We start from the raw sequence: 21,940 nt of genomic DNA, 5'->3' as shown, positions 1-21,940 counted from the left end.
AGATAGCGGAAGGGCTTGACATAATTTCCCAATCTTCCCTTCATATGGGGGAAGTGTCAGAGGATTGGAGAGTGGCACATATGCCACCCTTATTCAAGAAAGGGTATAATGACATTCCTATTAACTACAGGCTGGTCAGTTTAACATCAGTGATGGGTATGGTTTTAGAAACAATCAGGGGGGAAAAAAAATCAACAGGCACTTGGAGAGGTTTGAATTAATTATGGAAAGCCAGTACGGATTTGTGAAAGGCAGATCCTGCTTGACTAATTGCATTTTTTGATGAAGTAACCGGAGAAGGTTGATGATGGGAATGCAATGGATGTTGTCTAAATGGATTTTAAGAAAACGCTTGACAAAGTACCACATAAAAGACTGGTTAATAAAATTGAAGCTCATGAAATAGGAGGGATAGTGTCAGCTTGGATAAAAAAATTTGCTTCAGGACAGAAAACAATGAGTCGTGGTAAGTGGTTGTTTTTCCCCAAGATTCTGTTTTGGGCAAGAGATGCAGGGGGATGTAAGGAAGAAATTCTTGTCACAGCAAGTAGTAATGATCTGGAACTCGGTGTCTACGAGGCTGGTGCAAGCGAAGACGATTAATTAATTCAAAAGGAAATTTGATGGGCACTTGAGAGAAGTAAGCCCATGGGAATAGAGCAGGGGAATGGGACTGATAGGATTGCTGTACAGAGTGTCGGCATGACTCAATGTGCCTCATTGGACAACTCCTTTATGTGCCGTAATGATTCTGACTATTCTGCTCATCAAGCCTACGCCAGCTCTTTCAAAGACCAGTTAGTCTCACTCCCATGCCATATCACTGCGATTTTTTTATAGTTTTATCAATGCCTCACAACAGTGAATGCTGGCACATCTTTACTTGACATTCTCAAATAGTTAACTCCATGTCACAATGGTGAAATGGAACTTCATATTGCCCAGTGTCTATGATCATGTCCAAATAAACCTCTTTTAAAGGACATTGGTGGATAAAAAACATAATAAAAGTCTAAAATGGTTTATATTCTCAGAAAACAGTTTAAAGTATGAGATGCATTGGATTTTGATTTTATCTACAATTTATTTATCCTCTGTATAATTTTGTTTTGCACAGAACAAAATTGTAGTTCAGCCTGTAATGTTACTGGACTAGAAACCCAGAGACCTGGACTAATGCTCTGGAGACATGAGTTCAAATCCCATCACTGCAGCTGGGGGAATTTAAATTCAATTAATTCATAAATCTGGAATAAAATGCTATTCTCATTAATAATTATCATGAAACTAACAGATTGTCGTAAAAACCCATCTAATTCACTAATGTCCTCAGGGAGGAAGTCTACCATCCTTACCTGTCTGGTCTACCTGTGACACCCGACCCACAACAATATGTTTGACTCTTAACTGTCCTCTGAAATGACCGAGCAAGCTACTCAGTTGTTGGCAGCTCACCATCGCCTCAAGCCCAACGAGGGATGGTCAATAAAATGCTGGCCTTGCCAGAGAGGCTCACATCCTAAGAACAATTTTTTTTTTAAATGACCCCTCGTTTAGCTCTGTGCTATGGAAATAAGTTCTTCCGATCTGTTCTATCTAGGTCCTTCAATTTTATACACCTCAATTAAATCTCCCCTCAGCCTCCTCTGTTTCAAAGAAAACAACATCAGCCTATCCTCATAACTAAAATTTCTCCATCCCTGGCAACATCCTCGTAAATCTCCTCTGTACCTTCTCTAGTGCAATCACATCCTTTCTGTAATGCAGTGACCAGAACTGTATGCAGTACTCTAGTTATGGTCTAACTAGTATTTTATACAGTTCCATCAGAACCTCCCTACTCTTATACTCTAGTCTTCGGCCATTAAAGGAAAGTATTCAGTATGCCTTCTTGACCACCTTATCGACCTGTCATCCTGCCTTCAGCGATCTGTGGACATGCACTCCAAGGTCCCTCTGATCATTTTACATTTCTCAGTTTATTGTGTAATCCCTTGCCTTGTATGTCTTCCCCAAATGCATTACCTCACACCTCTCCAGACTGAATTCTATATGCCATTTTCCTGTCCACCTGACCAGTCCATTGGTGTCTTCCTCATTATCAACCAATTTTCATATCCTCTGCAAACGTCTTAATCATACCCCTGTGTTCAAGTGAAAATCATTGATAAATGCCACAAGTACCAAGGGCCATAGTGAGCCTTGTGGAACCCACTGGAAACCGCCTTTCAGTCACAAATACCTGTCGACCATAACCCTTTGCTTCCGACCACTGAGCAAATATTGGATCCAACTTGCCTCAATCCAGAGTAAGAATAATTAACGGGATAAGCCAACATCAGAGGGGTAAGAACGGATCTAGGACAAATAAATTGGAGCTAAAGATTGGCAAGAAAAACTATAGCTGAGCAATGGGCTACCTTCAAAGAAGAGATAATTCGGGTACAGTCAAGGTATATTCTGTCAAAAGGGAAAGGTAGGGTAAACAAAGCCAGAGTTTCCTAGATGACAAGAGATAAAAATTAAGACAAGATTTCAGGTAGAAAATAGTATTTAGGACCAGGCTGAATATTGAAGGTCCAAAGGGGAAGTGAAAAGGCAATGAGAAGCAAAGAGTATGAGAAGAAATTGACAGTTAACATATAAAAGGTAATTCCAAAGTCTTCTGTAGACATATAAATAGTAAAAGGGTGGTAAAAGGATGAGTCTGGTCGATTGGGGCCCAAAAAGGGAATTTAGGCATGGAGGCAGAAGGCATAGCTGAGGTATTAAATAAATACTTTGCTTCTGTCTTTGCCTGGGTTGCATCTTCTTCCTTGGTAATGGTAAAAGAGGAGGTAATTCAGACACTAAAAGGGTTTAAAATTGATGAGAAGGTATTGGTTAGGCTGTACTAAAAGTGGATAAGGCACCAGTGCTGGATGAGATGCATCCAAGGATACTGAGGGAAGTGAGAGCAGAAATTGTGGAGGCACTGTCCATAATTGTTCAATCTTCCTTAGACTCTGGGATGGTGCCAGAGGACTGCAGTAAATGTTACACCCTTTTTCAAAAAAAGGTGTAAAGATAAGCCCAGCAACTACAGGCCAGTCAGTTTAACTTCAGTAATGGGGAAACTTCTAGAAAGAATAATGCGAGACAAAATTAATTATCACAAGAACAAATGCGGGTTATTTAAAGAAAACCAGCATGGATTCATTAAGGAAAAATCATGTTCCACTTGCTGGAGTTTTTTGAGGAGGTAACAGAGGGTTGATGAGGCCAATGCAGTTGATGTGGTGTACATGAACTTCCAAAAGACGTTTGATACAGTGCCGCACAACAGACTTGTGAGCAAAGTTACAGAATTGGCTGAGTGACAGGGAACAAAGAGTTAATTGTTTTCGGGCTGGAGGAAGGTTTGTAGTGGAGTTCCCCAGGGCTCAGTGTTGGGACCCTTGCTTTTCCTGATGTATATTAATGACCTAGACCTTTGTGTACAGGACACAATTTCAAAGTTTGCAGATGTTACGAAACTTGTAAGCATTGTGAACAGTGAGGAGGATAGTGTAGAACTTCAAAAGGACATAGATAGGTTGGTGGGATGGACGGACAGGTGGCAAATGGAGTTCAGTGCAGAGAAATGTGAAGTTCTTCATTTTGGTAGGAAGAACATGGAGAGGCAATATCAAGTAAAGTGCACAATTCTAAAGGGGGGGCAGGAGCACAGGGACCTGGGGGTATATGTGCATAAGTTATTGAAGGTGGCAGGACAGATTGAGAGTGTGGTTCATCAAGCATACAGTATCCTGCGCTTTATTAATAGGGGCTGTGATGAAAACCACACCTGCCAAAAATGAGACTTATTAATTTAGTCTGTTATGACCAGGTGAGAAATGTGTCTAGGGGTCTTTTGCTGTCTTAACCTGGTCTTATTGTAACAGGGTTTAATTTTAAACAGTGTTTTGAGCTTTCCATTTGTGAATCCTTGTCACAGCTTTCCAATTATAAGGCAAAGAAATCAGCACAAACAGGCTTGCTTCAGTTTAAAAGAGAAAAGTGAAACTTATTAAACCTTAAACTTAAACTCTAATACGGTTAACGCCTATGGATATGACATGCACACACGATACACAAATGGGGACAGAAAAATATAGTAGAGGGTGAGTGTTGAGTACAGGGGGAGGGGGGTTCAGAGCTGGATTGTTTGCTGGCAGGGGCCCTCCGTGGGCCACAGATTGCCCACGGAGGACAGCCCCTCCCCACCAAAGTCACTTCATTTTACTGGGCAACCTCCCTGCATGTTGCAGGCCTCCACCCCTACCATTGGCTTAATGCCAGTGGCTGGGGGGGGGGGGGGGAAGGAGGCAGTAAGAGGCCCTTAAGTAGCTGTTGATAGGCCTCTTAAGGGCCTCAATTGACCTCTGGGCGGGAAGGCCATTCCCGGCCTATCTCTCACCTGACTAAATTGCATTGAGACGGGAAAGCGACATGGTCTCTGTGCCTTCCACCTCCTGTCACAAATCTATGGGCCCACCACCTCCAAGCCTATCTCTGGTGGGCCCATAAAATTCAGCCCATAGTGCTGAGGTTTGGGTCATAAGTTGATGCTGCCTTTTATGTGAAGACATAATTGATATCGTTCATTCTGAATCTAGGGTCTTAAATCTGAACAAAGGAAACTATGAAGGCCTGAGGGGCAAGTTGGCTCAGGTGGATTGGGAAAATATACAAAAATTTGACAGTAGACTGGCAGTGTCTAGTATTTAAAGAAGTATTACATGGTCTATAACAAATATACATTCCTCTAAGACGCAGACACCCAACAGGAAAGATGAGTCAACCGTGCTATCAAAAGGAGTTAAAGATTGCATTAGATCAAAAGAAATGGCTTATAAGGTTGCCAGAAAAAGTGGTAAGCCTGAGGATTGGGAGCAATTTAGAATACAGTAAAGGATGACCAAGAAACTGATAAAGAAAGGGAAAAGAGAATATGAACGCAAGCTAGCAAGAAACATAGGCGGACTGTAAAAGCTTCTTTCGGTAGGTAAAAAGGAAATGATTAGCAAGGACAAATGTGGGTCCATTACAGGCGGAGACTGAAGAATTTATAATGGAGAATAGGGAAATGGTGGATAAACTAAATAATTACTTCCTCTGTCTTCACGGAGGAAGATACAGAAAATCTCCCAGAAATATTAGGGAACCAAGGGACTTGTGAAAATGAGGTACTGAAAAAAATTGGTATTAATAAAGAGTACTTGGAAAAAACCAACTGAATTGCAGGTTGACAAATCCCCTGGACCAGATGAGCCACATCCCAGAGTGTTGAAGGAGGTGGCTATAGAGATAGTGGATGCATTGGTGGATATCTTTCAAAATTCTATAAATTCTGGAAAGCAGCAACAGTAACCCCACTATTTAAGAAAGGAGGGAGAGAGAAAACGGGGAACTACAGACCTGTTCGTTTGACATTGATATTAGTGTTACAATCTATTATAAACTGTGATAACTTGTAGCATAGATAAAGGAGAACCAGTGTATGTGGTATATTTGAATTTTCAGAAGTCTTTTGAGAAGGTCCCACACAGGAGGTTAGTAAACAAAATTAGAGCACATGGGATTTGGGGTAATATGCTGGCATGGATTGAGAACTGGTTAACAGACAGAAAACAGAGTAGGAATAAATGGGTCATTTCTCAGGATGGCAGGCTGTTACTAGTGGAGTACCACAAGGATCAGTACTGGGGCCACAGCTGTTCACAATCTATATAAATGATTTGGATGTGGGGACCAAATGTAATTTCCAAATTTGCTGATGACACAAAACTAGGTGGGAATGTAAATTTATGAGGAGGATGCAAAGAGACTGCAAGGGGATTTGGACAGGCTGTGAATGGGCAAAAACATGGCAGATGGAATATAATGTGAATAAGTGTGAAATTATCCATTTTGGTAGAACAAAAACAATATCTATTAAACGCTGAGAGGTTGAGAAGTGTTGATGTCCAAAGGGACCTGGGTGTCCTTGTTCCGGAGTCACTAAAAGCTAGCATGCAGGTGCAGCATGCAATTCGGAAGGCAAATGGTATGGTGGCCTTCATCACAAGAAGTTGAGTACAGAAGTAAAGTCTTGCTGCAATTGTATACAGCCTTGACGAGACCACACCTGGAGTATTCTTTATAGTTTTGGTCTCCTCATCTAAGGAAGCATATACTTGCCATAGAGGGAGTGCAATGGAGGTTCACCAGACTAATCCCTGGGATGGTGGGATTGTCTTACGAGGAGAGAGCGAGAAAATTGGGCAGGTATTCTCTAGAGTTTCGAAGAACGAGGGGTGATCTCATTGAAACTTACAAAATTCTTACAGGGCGTGACAGGGTGGATGTAGATGGGATATTTCCCCTGGCTGGTGAGTCTAGACCAGGGGATATAGTCTCAGCATAAGGGGTAGGCCAGTTAAGACTGAGATGAGGAGGAATTTCTTCACTTAGAGGGTGGTGAATCTTTGAGCTTTCATAGCTCTTTAATGGTAGAGAATTACAATCATTGAGCATGTTCCAAGACAGAAATCGATAGATATCTGAATACTAATGACATCAAGGGATATGGGGATAGTACAGGAAAGTAGCGTTGAGGTACTTGATCATCCATGATCTAATTTAATGGCAGAGCAGGCTCAATGGGCTGAATGGTCTACTCCTGCTCCTATGTTCCAATGTCCTACAAGTTAAATTATTGGGAAAGGGCCTGCATTGTAACTATGTTTATTAAAATAGGTGAGATGACCTATATCTTTCCTTGTACTTCTCATTGTGAAAAATATCAAAAATCTAATCATAAATTATACATTTTAACCATCTACCTTTTTTAATGGCATACACGGGTATCTCCTGTATTCCTGAGGGAATTTTTTCCTCTCCCTTTTCCTCCCTTCACTTCTTGTTTTGTAATGGTTCTATTACTTCAATAAATAAAAATAACAGCCTGTCGTTATTCACTGCTTTAACATAGAAAAACATCACAAGGACTTCTGAGAAGCAGAATTGAAGAAATAACAAGCCAAGGGAAGAGATATTAGGAGGAGTAACTAAAAGCTTGATCAAAGAAACTGCTTCAAGGATAGCTTTAAATGAGGACTGAAATTTGGAGACGTTTAGGGAAGAAATTGTAGAGTTTTTAGTATCTAGACAACTGAAGGCACAGCTGCCAATAATGGGGCAAAGTGAGTAGATGCACAAACACCTGAATTGGATCTACAGATTTCTGAGAGGGTTGTCGGGCTGGAGCAAATTACAAGACCATGAAGGGATTTAAACAAGGATGGAATCACTGGGGGACCAGGAGCCAGTGTAGATTAACGAGCGTAGGTGATGGATGATCAGGACTTGGTGCAGGTTAGGATGTAGACAGCAGAATTTTGGCTGAGTTAAAGTTGATGGAGGATTCAGGTTGGGACATTCGTCAGCAGAGCATTGCGGTAGGGACAGAGATTGGGCAATGTTGCAAAGGTGAAAATAGCCGGTCTTTGAGCTGGAGAGGATGTGGGGTCAAAGTCCGTTCAGGATTAAGTAGGATGCCAAAATTATGAACAGTTGACTTCAACCTGAGGTATAACCAGGAAGTAGGGTGAAATTAGTGGCAAAGATAGAGAATTTGTGGTGAGAGCCAAAGACAATGGCTTTGGTCTTCCCAATTTTTAACTGGAAGAAATTCTGGCTCATCCAGGACTGGGTGTTGTACAAACGAAGAAGCAACACAGTGGTTGTGGAGAGATCGAGACAGTTCATGGAGAGGTAGAGCAGCATATTTATGTACGTGTCAAACCTGATGCCATGTTGCACGCACAAAAGGAAATGGAGGGAACCAAGTAAAGATTCCTGGCAGACTCAAGGTAGTGGTGTGGGAACAAGTGGAGAAACTATCGCTGGAGGTACTCTGCTTATGATTGGCTAGGTAAGAGTGGAACCAAGTAAGAACAGTCCCTCTCAGCTGGGCAGGAAAAGAGGCATTGGAGGAAGGTAACTGTCAGAGGCAGCAGAGAAGTCAAGAAGGGCCAGCAGGGGTAGTGCACCTTGGTCACAGTCACAGAGGATGTCATTTGTGAATTTGATCAGGGCCATTTCAGTGCTATAGCAGGGGCAAAAACCTGATGCTCGTAGCTGCAGCCTGGAACTATCTCCTATGTAGTATATTTCATCTGATGGAGTGGATGAGGCAAGTATCGTGTTGCCAACCAACGAGTCTGTAAATTGATGCTGAGAATTATGTGAAAGTGGTCCTGCTGCACTGGCTTTACTTTTCTTGCTTTCAGCTAGTGACCGTTGCTTGCGTTTCTCCTAATGGCGTGGTAAATCTGTGCGCTCCTGTACTTTGAGTTGCACCTTGCTGCCACTGTTACTCCACTGAAATTCTTTAAATGGTTATGAATTTATAGAAATAACTGACATTTGTCAGTTATCGGCAAGTACAATATTTCAGTTTCACTATTTAATATTGAAGCCCTGTGGTATTTTACAGAAACGTCGCATGGCGCAACAGCAGGAAGTGCTAAAGAAGGAAAAGGAGACTTCAGATAAGATTGCAGCCCGTGCATTTGCCCAAAATTATTTAGCTGATCTAATTCCTACAGTCTTCAGTACTCTTCGGGATAATGGCTACTTCTATGACCCTGTGGAGAGAGGTTTGCCTTTAGTATATTTTATAGCTACACAATCATTGCAATAAAAAGTTGCTAAAATTTGTTTTTCTAATTAAGGGATTTGCTTTGGTTTATCCCTTTGGTCTGTCCCCTCTGGCATCTTCTCTTCCTTTTAAGCATCTCGCCTTATTCCACCTCTCACCTTTCATTTAAAATCCTCGTACCCAAGTGCCGCACCAAGTTTCTCCATGTTCACTGCTTTCCTCATTCAGCCTCTGCACTGAGTGACTTTTAGCCTTGGCGATTTCAACCTCTGTCTCAACTCATTGTGCTGACTCTCCTGAGTTCATTGGCCTCTTATCTTCCCTAAATCTGTTTCCCTATCTATATTCACAGCCACCCTCCCGAACCTCACCATCTCACATAACTCCCATTGTGTCAATCACATAAGGCCATTTCTAATTGCTTGTATTACTGTCCTCCGACATTCCTCTCTCAATTCCACTTCTTTCTATGCCTGGAAGAAACACTTCCAATCCCAATATTAACTGGGATAGTTTTAGTGTGAAAGGAATTGAGGGAGCAGAATTCTTCAGGTGCATTCAGGAGAACTCTTTTGGGCAGTATGTAACAAAGCTAACAAAACAGGGTGCAGTTTTAGACACCATTTTAGGAAATGAAACTGGGCAGGTGGAAGGAGTGACAGTGGGAGAGCATTTTGGTGGCAGTGATCATAATTCAGTCAGTTTTAACATAGTTATGGAAAAAGACAAGGATAGAACAGGAATTAGAGTTGCCAATTGGGACCAATTTAATGAACCTTTGCTGTACCGCCTCCAATGCAAGTATATCCTTCCTTAAATATGGAGACCAAAACTGCACATAGTATTGTTGGTGTAGTCTCACAAAAGTCCAGTACAATTGTAGGAAGACTTCTTTATCTTTGTACTCCAATCCTGTTGCAATAAAGACTAACATGCCATTTGCCTTCCTAATTGCTTGCTGAACCTGCATGCTGACTTTCTGTGTTCCTTGTGATGAGTACACCCAAGTCTCTCTGAAAATCAAAATTTACAAGTTTCACACTTGTTAAAAAATATTCTGCTCTTTTATTCTTGCGACCAAAGTGAATAACCTCACACTTGCCCACATTATACTCCATCTGCCACATTGTTACCTACTCATTTAACCTGTCCATATCTTTTTGCAGCCTGTGTCCTCCTCATAGCTTGCATTTCCACCTACCTTTGTATCGTCAAATTTACATATATTACCCACTGTCTCTTTGTCTAATTCATTAATATAGATAGTAAATAGCTGAGGCCCCAGCACTGATCCTTTGGCACTCCACTAGTCACAGTCTGCCAACTTGAAAATGCCCCATTTATGCCTACCCTTTGCTTCCTATCTGTTAACCAATCCTCTGTACATGCTAATATATTACCCCCAGTTCCATTAGCTGTTATCTTGCCTATTCAACTTGTGTGGCACCTTATCAAATGCCTTTTGGAAATCAAAGTATACTACATCTACTGGCTACATCCTCAAAAAGCTCTAATAAATTTGTCAAACATGATTTTTCCTTTTATGAATCCATATTGACTTTGCCTCATTATACTATGATTTTCTAAGTGCATTGTTAAGGCCTCCTTAGTGATTCCAGTATTCAAGATTGCAGGGAAAGAGAAAACAGGGAACTACAGGCCAGTTAGCTGGACATCAGTCATCAGGAAAGTGCTGGAATCTATTATCTTCCAATCTGCTGGAACCGTTCTAGAATCCAGGGAATTTTGGAAACTCAGCCAGCACATCCACTATCTCTGCAGTTATCTCTTTTAGAGCTCTGAGATGTAAGTCCCTTAAGTTTCTCCAATACTTTTCCCTACTAATATTCATTACCTTAATTTTCTCACTCTTTTTAGCCCCTAGGTTACCTTGTATCTGATATGTAACTTGTGTTTCCTATTGTGAAGACAGACAATATTTGTTTAATGTCTATGCCATCTCCATAATAATTTCTCCTCTCTGCTTCTAAGGGACTAACGTTTACTTTAGCTACTCGCTTCCTTTTTATATACTTGTAAAAGCTCTTGCCATTTATTTTAATATTTTAATATTCTTAGCTAGTTTACTCTAGTTTTTCTCAACTTTTTGGTGGCCCTTTGCTGGTTTCTAAAACAATCCTAATCCTCAGATTTGCTACTATTCTTTGCAAAATTATAAGCCTCTTCTTTTAATCTAATACTCTCCTTAACTTCCTGAGTAGCCAAGGATGGATCTTTCTTGCTGAATTTTTAGTTTTCAATTAAATATATTTTGTTGAACACTGTTTGCCACTGTTTATTTACTGTCACACCTTATAGTCTACTTACCCAATCAACCTCAGTCAGCACTCTCCTCATACCTATGTAATTGACTTTGTTTAAGTTTAAGATTCTTGTTTGTGATTGGAGTATGTTGCTTTCCAACTTGGAATCCAATTGTATTATGATCACTCTTTCCCAGCAGATCTTTTACTATGAGATTACTAATTAACCTTGTCTCATTACACAATACTAGATCTAAAATAGCTTTATCGCCAGTTGGCTCCACAATGTATTGGTCCAGGGAACGGTCACAAACATTCCACACACTCATTTTCTAGACCATCCTTGCCAATTTGATTGGTCCACTCTAAATGAAGATTAAATTATTACATATCCTTTGTTACAAGCCCCAATAATTTCTTGTTTAATGCTCTATATAGCAGTATAACTACTGTTAGGGGGCCTATAAACTATTCCCACCAGTGTTCTCTGGTTCTTGCTATTCTTAAACTCCACCCACACTGATTCTACTTCCTGATCTTCTGAGCCAAGGTCCTTTTTCTCACTAATGCCCTGATGTCATCCTTTACTATCAGGGCTACCCCTCCTCCTCTGCCATTCTGTCTGTCTTTTCAAAATATTGTGTACCCCTGGAATATTTCCCAACTTTAGTCACCTTGTAACCATATCTCTGCAATGGCAATCAGACCTAAACTATTTATTTCTATTTGCGCCATTAGTTCATCTTCCTTGTGGATGCTTCATGCATTCAGATTTTTAAAAACCCTTCAATTTCATTTTTTTCTTCTATTCCCTGTATGGACCTTACACACTGCACAATTACTGTTAAACACTCTGTCCTTTCCTGTCCTACTTTGCTTGTCTTTACCCACATCGCTAAACTGTTCCATTACCTCAACATTTCTTTTTGGATTTCTAAATTTCCCTTCACCCAAACCCCCCTCCCCAACCCCTGTTAGTTTAAAGCCCTATCCATAGCCCTAGTTATACGATGGTCCAGGACATTGGTCCCAGCCTGGTTTAAGTACAGCCCATCCCAATGGAATAGTGCTCTCCTTTCCTGAGTACTAGTGCTCAGTACTACTATGAATCAAAACCCCTTCTTTCCATCCCACTCTTTGAGCCACACATTTAATTCTCTCATCTCCTTGACTGTTTGCTAATTGGCACATGGCTCAGGTAACAATCCAGAGATGATTACCTTTGTTCTGCATTTTCATTTGACCGCAATTGTTGACAACGCGATCGGTAGGTGGCGCTGTTTTGGCACATGCGCAAATACAGCATGTGCCACGAAAACGTCACAGCTTGCGACTGTCGCAGCTGCCAGGACTAAAGATGGCGCTGCTCAAAGAATCACAGAGATGAAACCTGACAAACACGTGGCAGAATTCAATGGCCGGAGTGAGAGAGTGGAGCGGGCCGGGGAAAGCAGCGCGGGGGGCGGGGAGATCAGCGCGGGGGGTGGGGGGGGGGGAGATCAGCGCGGGCGGGGGGGGGGGGGGGGGGAGATAAGCGCGGGGGCCGGGGAGATCAGCGCGGGGGCCGGGGAGATCAGCGCGGGGGGGGGGGGGGGGGAGATCAGCGCGGGGGCCGGGGAGATCAGCGCGGGGGCCGGGGAAAGCAGCGCGGGGGCCGGGGAGATCAGCGCGGGGGCCGCGGAGATCAGCGCGGGGGCCGGGGAGATCAGCGCGGGGGCCGGGGAGATCAGCGCGGGGGCCGGGGAGATCAGCGCGGGGGCCGGGGAGAGCAGCGCGGGGGCCGGGGAGAGCAGCGCGAGGGCCGGGGAGAGCAGCGCGAGGGCCGGGGAAATCAGCGCGGGGGCCAGGCACAGCAGCGCGGGGGCCGGGGAGAGCAGCGCGGGGGCCGGGGACAGCAGCGCGGGGGCCGGGGAGATCAGCGCGGGGGCCGGGGAGATCAGCGCGAGGGCCGGGGAAATCAGCGCGCGGGCCGGGGAGAGCAGCGGTAGCGGTGCCGGGGGGCGAGGGGGGGGGAAGGGAGAGGGAGGAGAAAGAGGGAGGGGGGGAGAAAGAGGGAAGGGAGAGAAAGAGGGAGAGGGGGAGAAAGAGGGGTAAGGAAGGGGGAGAAAGAGGGAGAGGGAGGGGTAAGGAAGTGGGGAGGGAGAGAGAAAGAGGGAGAGGGAGGGGTAAGGAAGGGGGGAGGGAGAGAGAAAGAGGGAGAGGGAGGGGTAAGGAAGGGGGGAGGGAGAGAGCTGGGGGAGAGGGAGGAAGGGGAGAGAGTGGGGGGGGAGCAGCGGAACGGAAGAGGAGCGCCTTTTTCTGTGCATGCGCCGTAAACACAACAGCAAAAGACTTACTGGCCAGTCCCTGGACCCAGTGACACCAAGGTCTTCGCACACTCGCTCCCCGCGGCTCTCTACGGCCTCTCGCTTCCGGCCCTCTCCATTCAGTCGTTCCCTCCAGCTGCGGATGCCCAATCCAGTTGCTTTCTCCCCTACCCAGTTGCTTTCTCTACTTCTCCACAGTACTTCAGGCATTGCAACAGTTTGGTCCCTGCATTTTGCATGCTCCCTCTCCCCACCCCTCCCCGCTCTCCCCACCCCTCCCCCTCTACACCCACCCCTCCCTCTACCCCCCCACCATAGTTGAATATCTGAAGTGCAGTTGCAAAGTCGGGGAAATAGCATGCAAAACAAAACCTCAACAATTCTGGGTTTAATTATTGAAAAGTTTTATTAAGTTCATTAAGTATCCAAGGAACTGCTGTGCATGGATACATGAGTGTTGTGTCCAGCATTCCCGTTAGACAGACAGGCCGAGTCTCTGCTATGCACAGCTAAAGAGATTGTTCCTGGAGAGCCTTGTGGTGAATAAACGCTTGGCTCTCTATTCCACTACTGTATTGTCCATGTGAAGAAGGCAAAGTCACAAGAGTCTGAGCTCAGTCTATTCTTGGTGAATGTTCCCCAAGCGCATCCCAATGTGCATTCCCAATTCATCCAAAAATGCAATGTTCCTTTCCACATCGTGATGAGCTCCGCAGCATGATCTAGTTGCCTTCGTTGCTTGAATGCTGACCTTAAGTCTCAAGGATTGTTTTCTCGACGGCATGTTTTACATGAAAAGAAATAAAGCAAATCAGAGTCAGAGCTTGCCTCCCTCCATCCACTGAAATTACTGTTGTGCGCACCTTTTTAAGTTCTGCAGTGAAGGCACCAATTGATAACGTCGCCAATGAAGCACTTATTATCCACCTCAGATGCAGGAATCAGCACATCCTTGCGTCCTCTCCCGCACTGCCTCCTTTGCTTGAATGCCGTCCTTAAGTCTCAAGGATTGTTTTCTCAAGGGCACGTTTTACATGAAAGAAAATAAGGAAAGAACATCAGTGTCAGAGCTTCCCTCCCTCCAATGAAATTACTGTTGAGCATGCTTTGTGTTCTGCGGTAAAGGCATGTCCTGATAACACCGCCAATGAATCACTTAGTACCCACCTCAGCTGCAGGAGGCAGGATGATGTTACTGCCCCTATCTCGTGATGGTTCAATGCTGCTCTCAGGGAAAACATGAATGATGTGAGGGTGCTGGAAAAGAAACACATTTCTTTTGGGCTATGAACATAAAGCTGGCAATTTAGCCCAGCAGTTCCCTGCCAGTGGTTATGTTACTCGTGCGTCTTTCCATCCATTCCCATTTAATCCTGCCTACTACTATCACCAGTTGTGTTCACAGCAAGAGCATTCACATTTCTGCTACCACTGGACACGGCATGCTTGTTTCTTTTAGTGCTCAGTCTCTTCTTGCTGAATGTTCCCCAAGTGCTTGACCCCTTTGGACGCCCTCTCTGCTTGACAGGCAGCAACTGGCAATTGCGGAGTCTCACAAGGCTCTGCATGGTTGTTTCAACGTCGGATGGGGAAACAGGTGGCTGTGTGTCCATGAGCACTGCCCTGATGGGTGTAGGAGCAGGTAACTGTGTGCCCATGAGCACTGCCCTGATGGGTGTAGGAGCAGGTAACTGTGTGTCCAAGTGCACTGCCCTGATGGGTGTAGGAGCAGGTAACTGTGTGCCCATGAGCACTGCCCTGATGGGTGTAGGAGCAGGTAACTGTGTGTCCATGTGCACTGCCCTGATGGGTGTAGGAGCAGGTGACTGTGTAACTGAGCAGCAAGAAGAGGGTACCGCAGGTAGGGGAAGTGGAGATTTGAACAGGCAGGCATATGTATGGTCCATCAGATCATTAGGCCAGGGGGTGAGACGCTCAGGATCCAGGGTTTGTGACACGTGACTGATGTCCAGCACGTGGCCACCTCCATCCGAAGGTGCTTCCGGGCAATTGTTGGGCATAGTAAATGGCTCCATCTCATCAGCCAGTCCTTGCTGCCAGCAGAGAGTCTGTTGCCGCAGCCAGTCCAATCTCCTCATGAATGCTGCCGTTCCACTCTGCAGAACGGCCTGTTGTAGCTGGTACAATTGATCTGAAAGCAAGCGGTATTTTTCATTGTGGCTGAGGGGCCTTGGCTGTTCCTCTGTAATCACAATGGCAGCAGCCATGCCTGTCGTCGTTGGTGTCTGAGATGCACGCCAGCGACAATTGGGGGCGAGCCTGTCCAGAGGCAGACCCAGATGCCTCTGCACAACAACAGCATGTTTGCAGTGCAACAAAGGCTGAATGGAGAAGATGCAGCTGCAGGTAGCCTGGCCATCATGTATCTGCAGTGTGTACTGTTTGGCGCCAGAAATCACAGTCACTGTGCCTTCATCCTGCTACATGCGGTGGCTCAGACAATGGAAATGTTTTCAGAGCAACTCACAACAGGGACTGGAGAACATGCAGTGGCCCAGACAATGGAAATGTTTTCAGAGCAACTCACAACAGGGGCTGGAGAACATGCGGTGGCCCAGACAATGGAAATGTTTTCAGAACAACTCACAACAGGGACTGGAGAACAGGCGGTGGCCCAGACAATGGAAATGTTTTCAGAGCAACTCACAAAGGCAGAGCAACTTACCTTGGAACAATCTCCTGTGTCAAATAAAAATGAAGCAAGTCTCCAAAACGAATAAATAATTCAGATAAAATGCGAGAAAATGCCCGACGAAACCTCCCCTCCTTCCACTTTCAAAAAGTCGCGCCGAAGCTTTGACGCATGCGCACAGGCCAAACTGGCGCATCGGCGAGGAAGACGAGATCACGCGATGACGTCATCTGCGCATGCGCACAACGATCCTCGCAGGTCGGACCGCATCGCATGCGCAGAGATGAGGAGACTGTGTGCGCATGCGCGTACAGTGTCATCTGCGCATGCGCTATGCGGATCAGGTCATTCGGACCGCAGCGCATGCGCAGGGGGCATGAGACAGTCTGCGCATGTGCGCACCGCGGCGCATCCTGATGACGTGTCCGATGAAGTAGCGTTGTCATGAATTACTTTGTTTTCATTTAGACCCTAACTCCTCAAACTCTCTCAGCAGAACATCATTTCTAGTTCTAGCTATGTAATTGGTTCCTAAATGGACCACAACAATTGGATCCTCCCTCTGCCACTCCAAGTTCATCCCCAGCCATGGGTAGATGTCCTTAATCCTGGCACCAAGTAGGGCAACACAATATTCGGAGCTCCTGGTCACAGCTGCAGAGAACAGTATCTTTCCCCCTGACAATACAAAGAACAAAGAACAGTACAGCACAGGAACAGGCCATTCGGCCCTCCAAGCCTGCACCGATCTTGATGCCTGCCTAAACTAACACCATCTGCACTTCCGGGGCCCATATCCCTCTATTCCCTTCCTATTCATATATTTGTCAAGATGTCTCTTAAACGTCGCTATCGTATCTGCTTCCACCACCTCCCCTGGCAGCAAGTTCCAGGCACTCACCACCCTCTGTAAAAAAACTTGCCTCGCAAATCCCCTCTAAACTTTGCCCCTCGCACCTTAAACCTATGTCCCCCAGTAACTGGCTCTTCCACCCTGGGAAAAAGCTTCTGACTATCCACTCTGTCCATGCCGCTCATAACTTTGTAAACCTCTATCATGTCGCCCCTCCACCTCCGTTGTTCCAGTGAAAACAATCTGAGTTTTTCCAACCTCTCCTCATAGTTAATGCCCTCCAGACCAGGCAACATCCTGGTAAACCTCCTCTGTACCCTCTCCAAAGCCTCCACGTCCTTCTGGTAGTGTGGCGACCAGAATTGCACGCAATATTCTAAGTGTGGCCTAACTAAGGTTCTGTACAGCTGCAACATGACTTGCCAATTTTTATACTCTATGCCCCGACCGATGAAGGCAAGCATGCCGTATGCCTTCTTGACTATCTTATCCACCTGCGTTGCCACTTTCAGTGACCTGTGGACCTGTACGCCCAGATCACTCTGCCTGTCAATACTCCTAAGGGTTCTGCCATTTACTATATACGTCCTACCTGCATTAGACCTTCCAAAATGCATTACCTCACATTTGTCCGGATTAAACTCCATCTGCCATTTCTCCGCCCAAGTCTCCAACCGATCTATATCCTGCTGTATCCTCTGACAATCCTCATCATTATCCGCAACTCCACCAACCTTAGTGTCATCTGCAAACTTACTAATCAGACCAGCTACATTTTCCTCCAAATCATTTATATATACTACAAACAGCAAAGGTCCCAGCACTGATCCCTGCGGAACACCACAAGTCACATCCCTCCATTCAGAAAAACACCCATCCACTGATTTTTTTTTTTTAGTTTAGTTTAGAGATACAGCACTGAAACAGGCCCTTCGGCCCACCGAGTCTGTGCCGACCATCAACCACCCATTTATACGAACCCTGCACTAATTCCATATTCCTACCACATCCCCACCTGTCCCTATATTTCCCTACTACCTACTTGGACTAGGGGCAATTTATAATGGCCAATTAACCTATCAACCTGCAAGTCTTTGGCATGTGGGAGGAAACCGGAGCATCCAGAGGAAACCCACGCAGACACAGGGAGAACTTGCAAACTCCACACAGGCAGTACCCAGAATTGAACCCGGGTCGCTGGAGCTGTGAGGCTGCGGTGCTAACCACTGCGCCGCCCTTGCGCCACTGTGATACCCTCTGTCTTCTATGACCGAGCCAGTTCTGTATCCATCTTGCCAGCTCACCTCTGATCCCGTGTGACTTCACCTTTTGTACCAGTCTGCCATGCGGGACCTTGTCAAAGGCTTTACTAAAGTCCATTTAGATAACGTCCACTGCCCTTCCTTCATCAATCATCTTAGTCACTTCCTCAAAAAACTCAATCAAATTAGTAAGACACGACCTCCCCTTCACAAAACCATGCTGTCTCTCGCTAATAAGTTTGTTTCTTTCCAAATGGGAGTAAATCCTGTCCCGAATAATCCTCTCTAATAGTTTCCCTACCACTGACGTAAGGCTCACCGGCCTATAATTTCCTGGATTATCCTTGCCACCCTTCTTAAACAAAGGCACAACATTGGCTACTCTCCAGTCCTCTGGGACCTCACCTGTAGCCAATGAGGATGCAAAGATTTTTGTCAAGGCCCCAGCAATTTCTTCCCTTGCCTCCCTCAGTATTCTAGGGTAGATCCCATCAGGCCCTGGGGACTTATCTACCTTAATGCTTTGCAAGACACCCAACACCTCCTTTTTGATAATGAGATGACTGAAACTATCTGCACTCCCTTCCCTCGGCTCATCATCCACCAAGTCCTTCTCTTTGGTGAATACTGATGCAAAGTACTCATTTAGCACCTCGCCCATTTCCTCTGACTCCACACATAGATTCCCTTCTCTGTCCTTGAGTGGGCCAACCCTTTCCCTGGTTACCCTCTTGCTCTTTATATGTATATAAAAAGCCTTGGGATTTTCCTTAATCCTGTTTGCCAATGACTTTTCATGACCCCTTTTAGCCCTCCTTGCTTAAGTTCCTTCCTACTGTCTTTATATTCCTCAAGTGCTTCATCTGTTCCAAGCCTTCCAGCCCTTACAAATGCTTCCTTTTTCTTTTTGACTAGGCTCACAACATCTCGTGTTATCCAAGCTTCCCGAAACTTGCCAAACTGGTCTTTCTTCCTCACAGGAACATGCTGGTCCTGGATTCTAATCAGCTGACGTTTGAAAGACTCCCACATGTCAGATGTTGATTTACCCTCAAACAGCCGCCCCCAATCTAAATTCTTCAGTTCCTGCCTAATATTGTTATAATTAGCCTTCCCCAATTCAGCACCTTCACCCAAGGACTACTCTTATCCTTATCCACAAGTACCTTAAAACTTATGGAATTATGGTCACTGCTCCCGAAATACTCCCCCACTGAAAATTCGACCACCTGGCCGGGCTCATTCCCCAATACCAGGTCCAGAATGGCCCCATCCCTCATTGGACTATCTGCATACTGTTTCAAGAAGCCCTCCTGGATGCTCCTCACAAATTCTGCCCCATCCAAGCCCCTAGCACTAAGTGAGTCCCAGTCAATATTGGGGAAGTTAAAATCACCCACCACCACAACCCTGTTACTTTTACACCTTTCCAAAATCTGTCTACATATCTGCTCCTCTACCTCCTGCTGGCTGTTGGGAGGCCTGTAGTAAACCCCCAACATTGTGACTGCACCCTTCCTATTCCTGAGCTCCACCCATATTGCCTCGCTGCATGACCCCTCTGAGGTGTCCTCCCACAGTACAGCTGTGATATTCTCCTTAACCAGTAATGCAACTCCCCCACCCCTTTTACATCCCCCTCTATCCCACCTGAAGCTTCTAAAGCCTGGAATATTTAGCTGCCAATCCTGTCCTTCCCTCAACCAAGTCTCTGTAATAGCAACAACATCATATTTCCAAGTACTAATCCAAGCTCTAAGTTCATCTGCCTTACCTGTTATACTTCTCGCATTGAAACAAATGCACTTCAGACCACCAGTCCTGCTGTGCTCAGCAACATCTCCCTGCCTGCTCTTCCTCTTAGTCCTACTGGCCTTATTTACTGTGTCCTCATTTATTTCACTAGCTGTCCTACTGCTTTGGTCCCCACCCCCCTGCCACACTAGTTTAAACCCTCCCGAGTGATGCTAGCAAACCTTGCAGCCAGGATATTAGTGCCCTTCCAGTTTAGATGCAACCCGTCCTTCTTGTACAGGTCCCATCTGTCCCTGAAGAGATCCCAATGGTCCAGATATCTGAAACCCTCCCTTCTACACCAGCTGCTCAGCCACGTGTTTAGCTGCACTATCTTCCTATTTCTAGCCTCACTGGCACGTGACACAGGGAGTAATCCAGAGATTACAACCCTCGAGGTCCTGTTTTTTTTTAAACTTACTACCTAACTCCCTAAACTCCCCCTGCAGGACCTCATCACTCTTCCTGCCTATGTCATTGGTACCGATGTGTACCACAACCTCTAGCTGTTCACCTTCCCCCTTCAGAATGCCCCATGTCCGTTCAGAGACATCCTTGACCCTGGCACCAGGGAGGCAACATACCATCCCGGAGTCTCTTTCACGTCCATGGAAGCGCCTATCTGTGCCCCTGACTATAGAGTCCCCTATAACTATTGCTCTTCTGCGCTTTGTCCCTCCCTGCTGAACAACAGTGGTGCACTGCTCTGGCTGCTGCTGGTTTTCCCTGATAGGCCATCCCCCCCAACAGTATCCAAAACGGTATACATGTTAGAGAGGGGGATAGCCACAGTTCCCGATCATACCACATTCCTTTTCGCTCCACCCACTTGAATGCCATCCTGCACCATGGTGCCATGGTCAGTTTGCTCATCCACCCTACAGTCCTTGTTCTGATCTGTACAGGTAGCAAACACCTCATACTGGTTTGTCAAAGTCAAGGGCTGAGGCTCCTCCATCACTACATAGTGGATCCCCATACCTGCCTGACTCACAGTCACATCCTCCTGTCCCTGACCATTAACTAACTCTAAATTTCTACTTAACCTTAGGGTTGTGACTGCCTCCTAGAATAGTGTCCAGGTAATTCTCCCCCTCCCTGATGCTCTGCAATGTCTGCCATTCAGCTGAAGTTGCTCCAGCTGCAGACACTTACTGCAGATATGGTTGTCCAGAACTACAATGCATTCCACAGATTCCCACATGTTACAATCACAGAACGTCACCATCCCTCCCATGTCTGTCTAACCTCATTTATTTAATTAGTCAATTACTTATAAATTTACTTAGCTAAAGTACGAGCAAATTAAAGTCCCTAGCTTGCAAACAGAAGCACACTAACCAGCTACTGGAGGTTGAACAAAAGGTATAAGAAGCAGCATTTTTTCCCCCCTCTACACCAAAATCCCAACATAACACTCAATCCTCAAAGCACTCTGATCAGCTTACTCTGTACAGTAACAAAATCTGTCTACTTTTATAAAGAACTGATGACTCATACCCATGTTGCAACGTGTAACTCAGCTTCCTGCTACAGTAATTAAGACTTATTTGGGCAACCACTTTCAGCTGATTTACAGGTAACTGTCACTGCCAGGCAGTTTCCGTTAACTAGGCTTCTTAACTAGCTTAAGAACAAAATACTGCAGATGCTAGAACTCTGAAATGAGAACAGAAAGTGCCGGAAATACTCAGCACGTCTGGCAGCACCTGTGGAGAGAGAAACTGAGTTAACGTTTCAGGTCTCTGACCTTTCATCAGAAAAGCAATCTATCGTTGACTTACTGTGCTAGAAGAGTTGAGGCCCCAACACAAATCCTTATGGGATACCACTAATAACAAACTACCAAAAAGGGTACCTGCCCACTATCCCTACTTTGTCTCCTCACTCAGCCAATTACTTAACCAGGTCAATAATTTGCTTCCAATTCCATGGGCATCAACGCAAGTTTGCAGTCTCATTATGAGGGACTTTATCAAATGCTTTCTAGTCTTAATGGATTTTGTCAAATGCCTTCTGGAAGTCCACATAAATAACATCCATAGACAGTCCCCTGTCTACCACTTCAGTCACCTCTTCAAAACATTTGATCAGCTTCGTCAGGCACGACCTGCCCTTTACAAATCCATGCTGGCTCTCTCTC

The 21,940-nt window shown here is 45.2% G+C and overlaps 1 protein-coding gene across 3 annotated transcripts in view; it reads left to right on the top strand.

Moving 5' to 3' along the window:
- The window catches only part of rsph3 (radial spoke head 3), a 194,107-nt gene that overhangs the window by 135,635 nt on the left and 36,532 nt on the right, over positions 1–21,940 (top strand). For all 3 annotated transcript variants that reach the window (XM_068044769.1, XM_068044767.1, XM_068044768.1), the window contains one exon: positions 8,501–8,663. In XM_068044769.1, coding sequence (XP_067900870.1) covers positions 8,501–8,663 — 163 coding nt within the window. The remainder of the gene's footprint in view (positions 1–8,500; positions 8,664–21,940) is intronic.

The sequence above is a fragment of the Heterodontus francisci genome, chromosome 13 (genome assembly GCF_036365525.1).
Source record: "Heterodontus francisci isolate sHetFra1 chromosome 13, sHetFra1.hap1, whole genome shotgun sequence".
NCBI lineage: Eukaryota > Metazoa > Chordata > Chondrichthyes > Heterodontiformes > Heterodontidae > Heterodontus > Heterodontus francisci.
The sequence above is the reverse complement of the archived record's forward strand: the minus strand, read 5'-3'. Positions and strand labels throughout refer to the sequence as shown.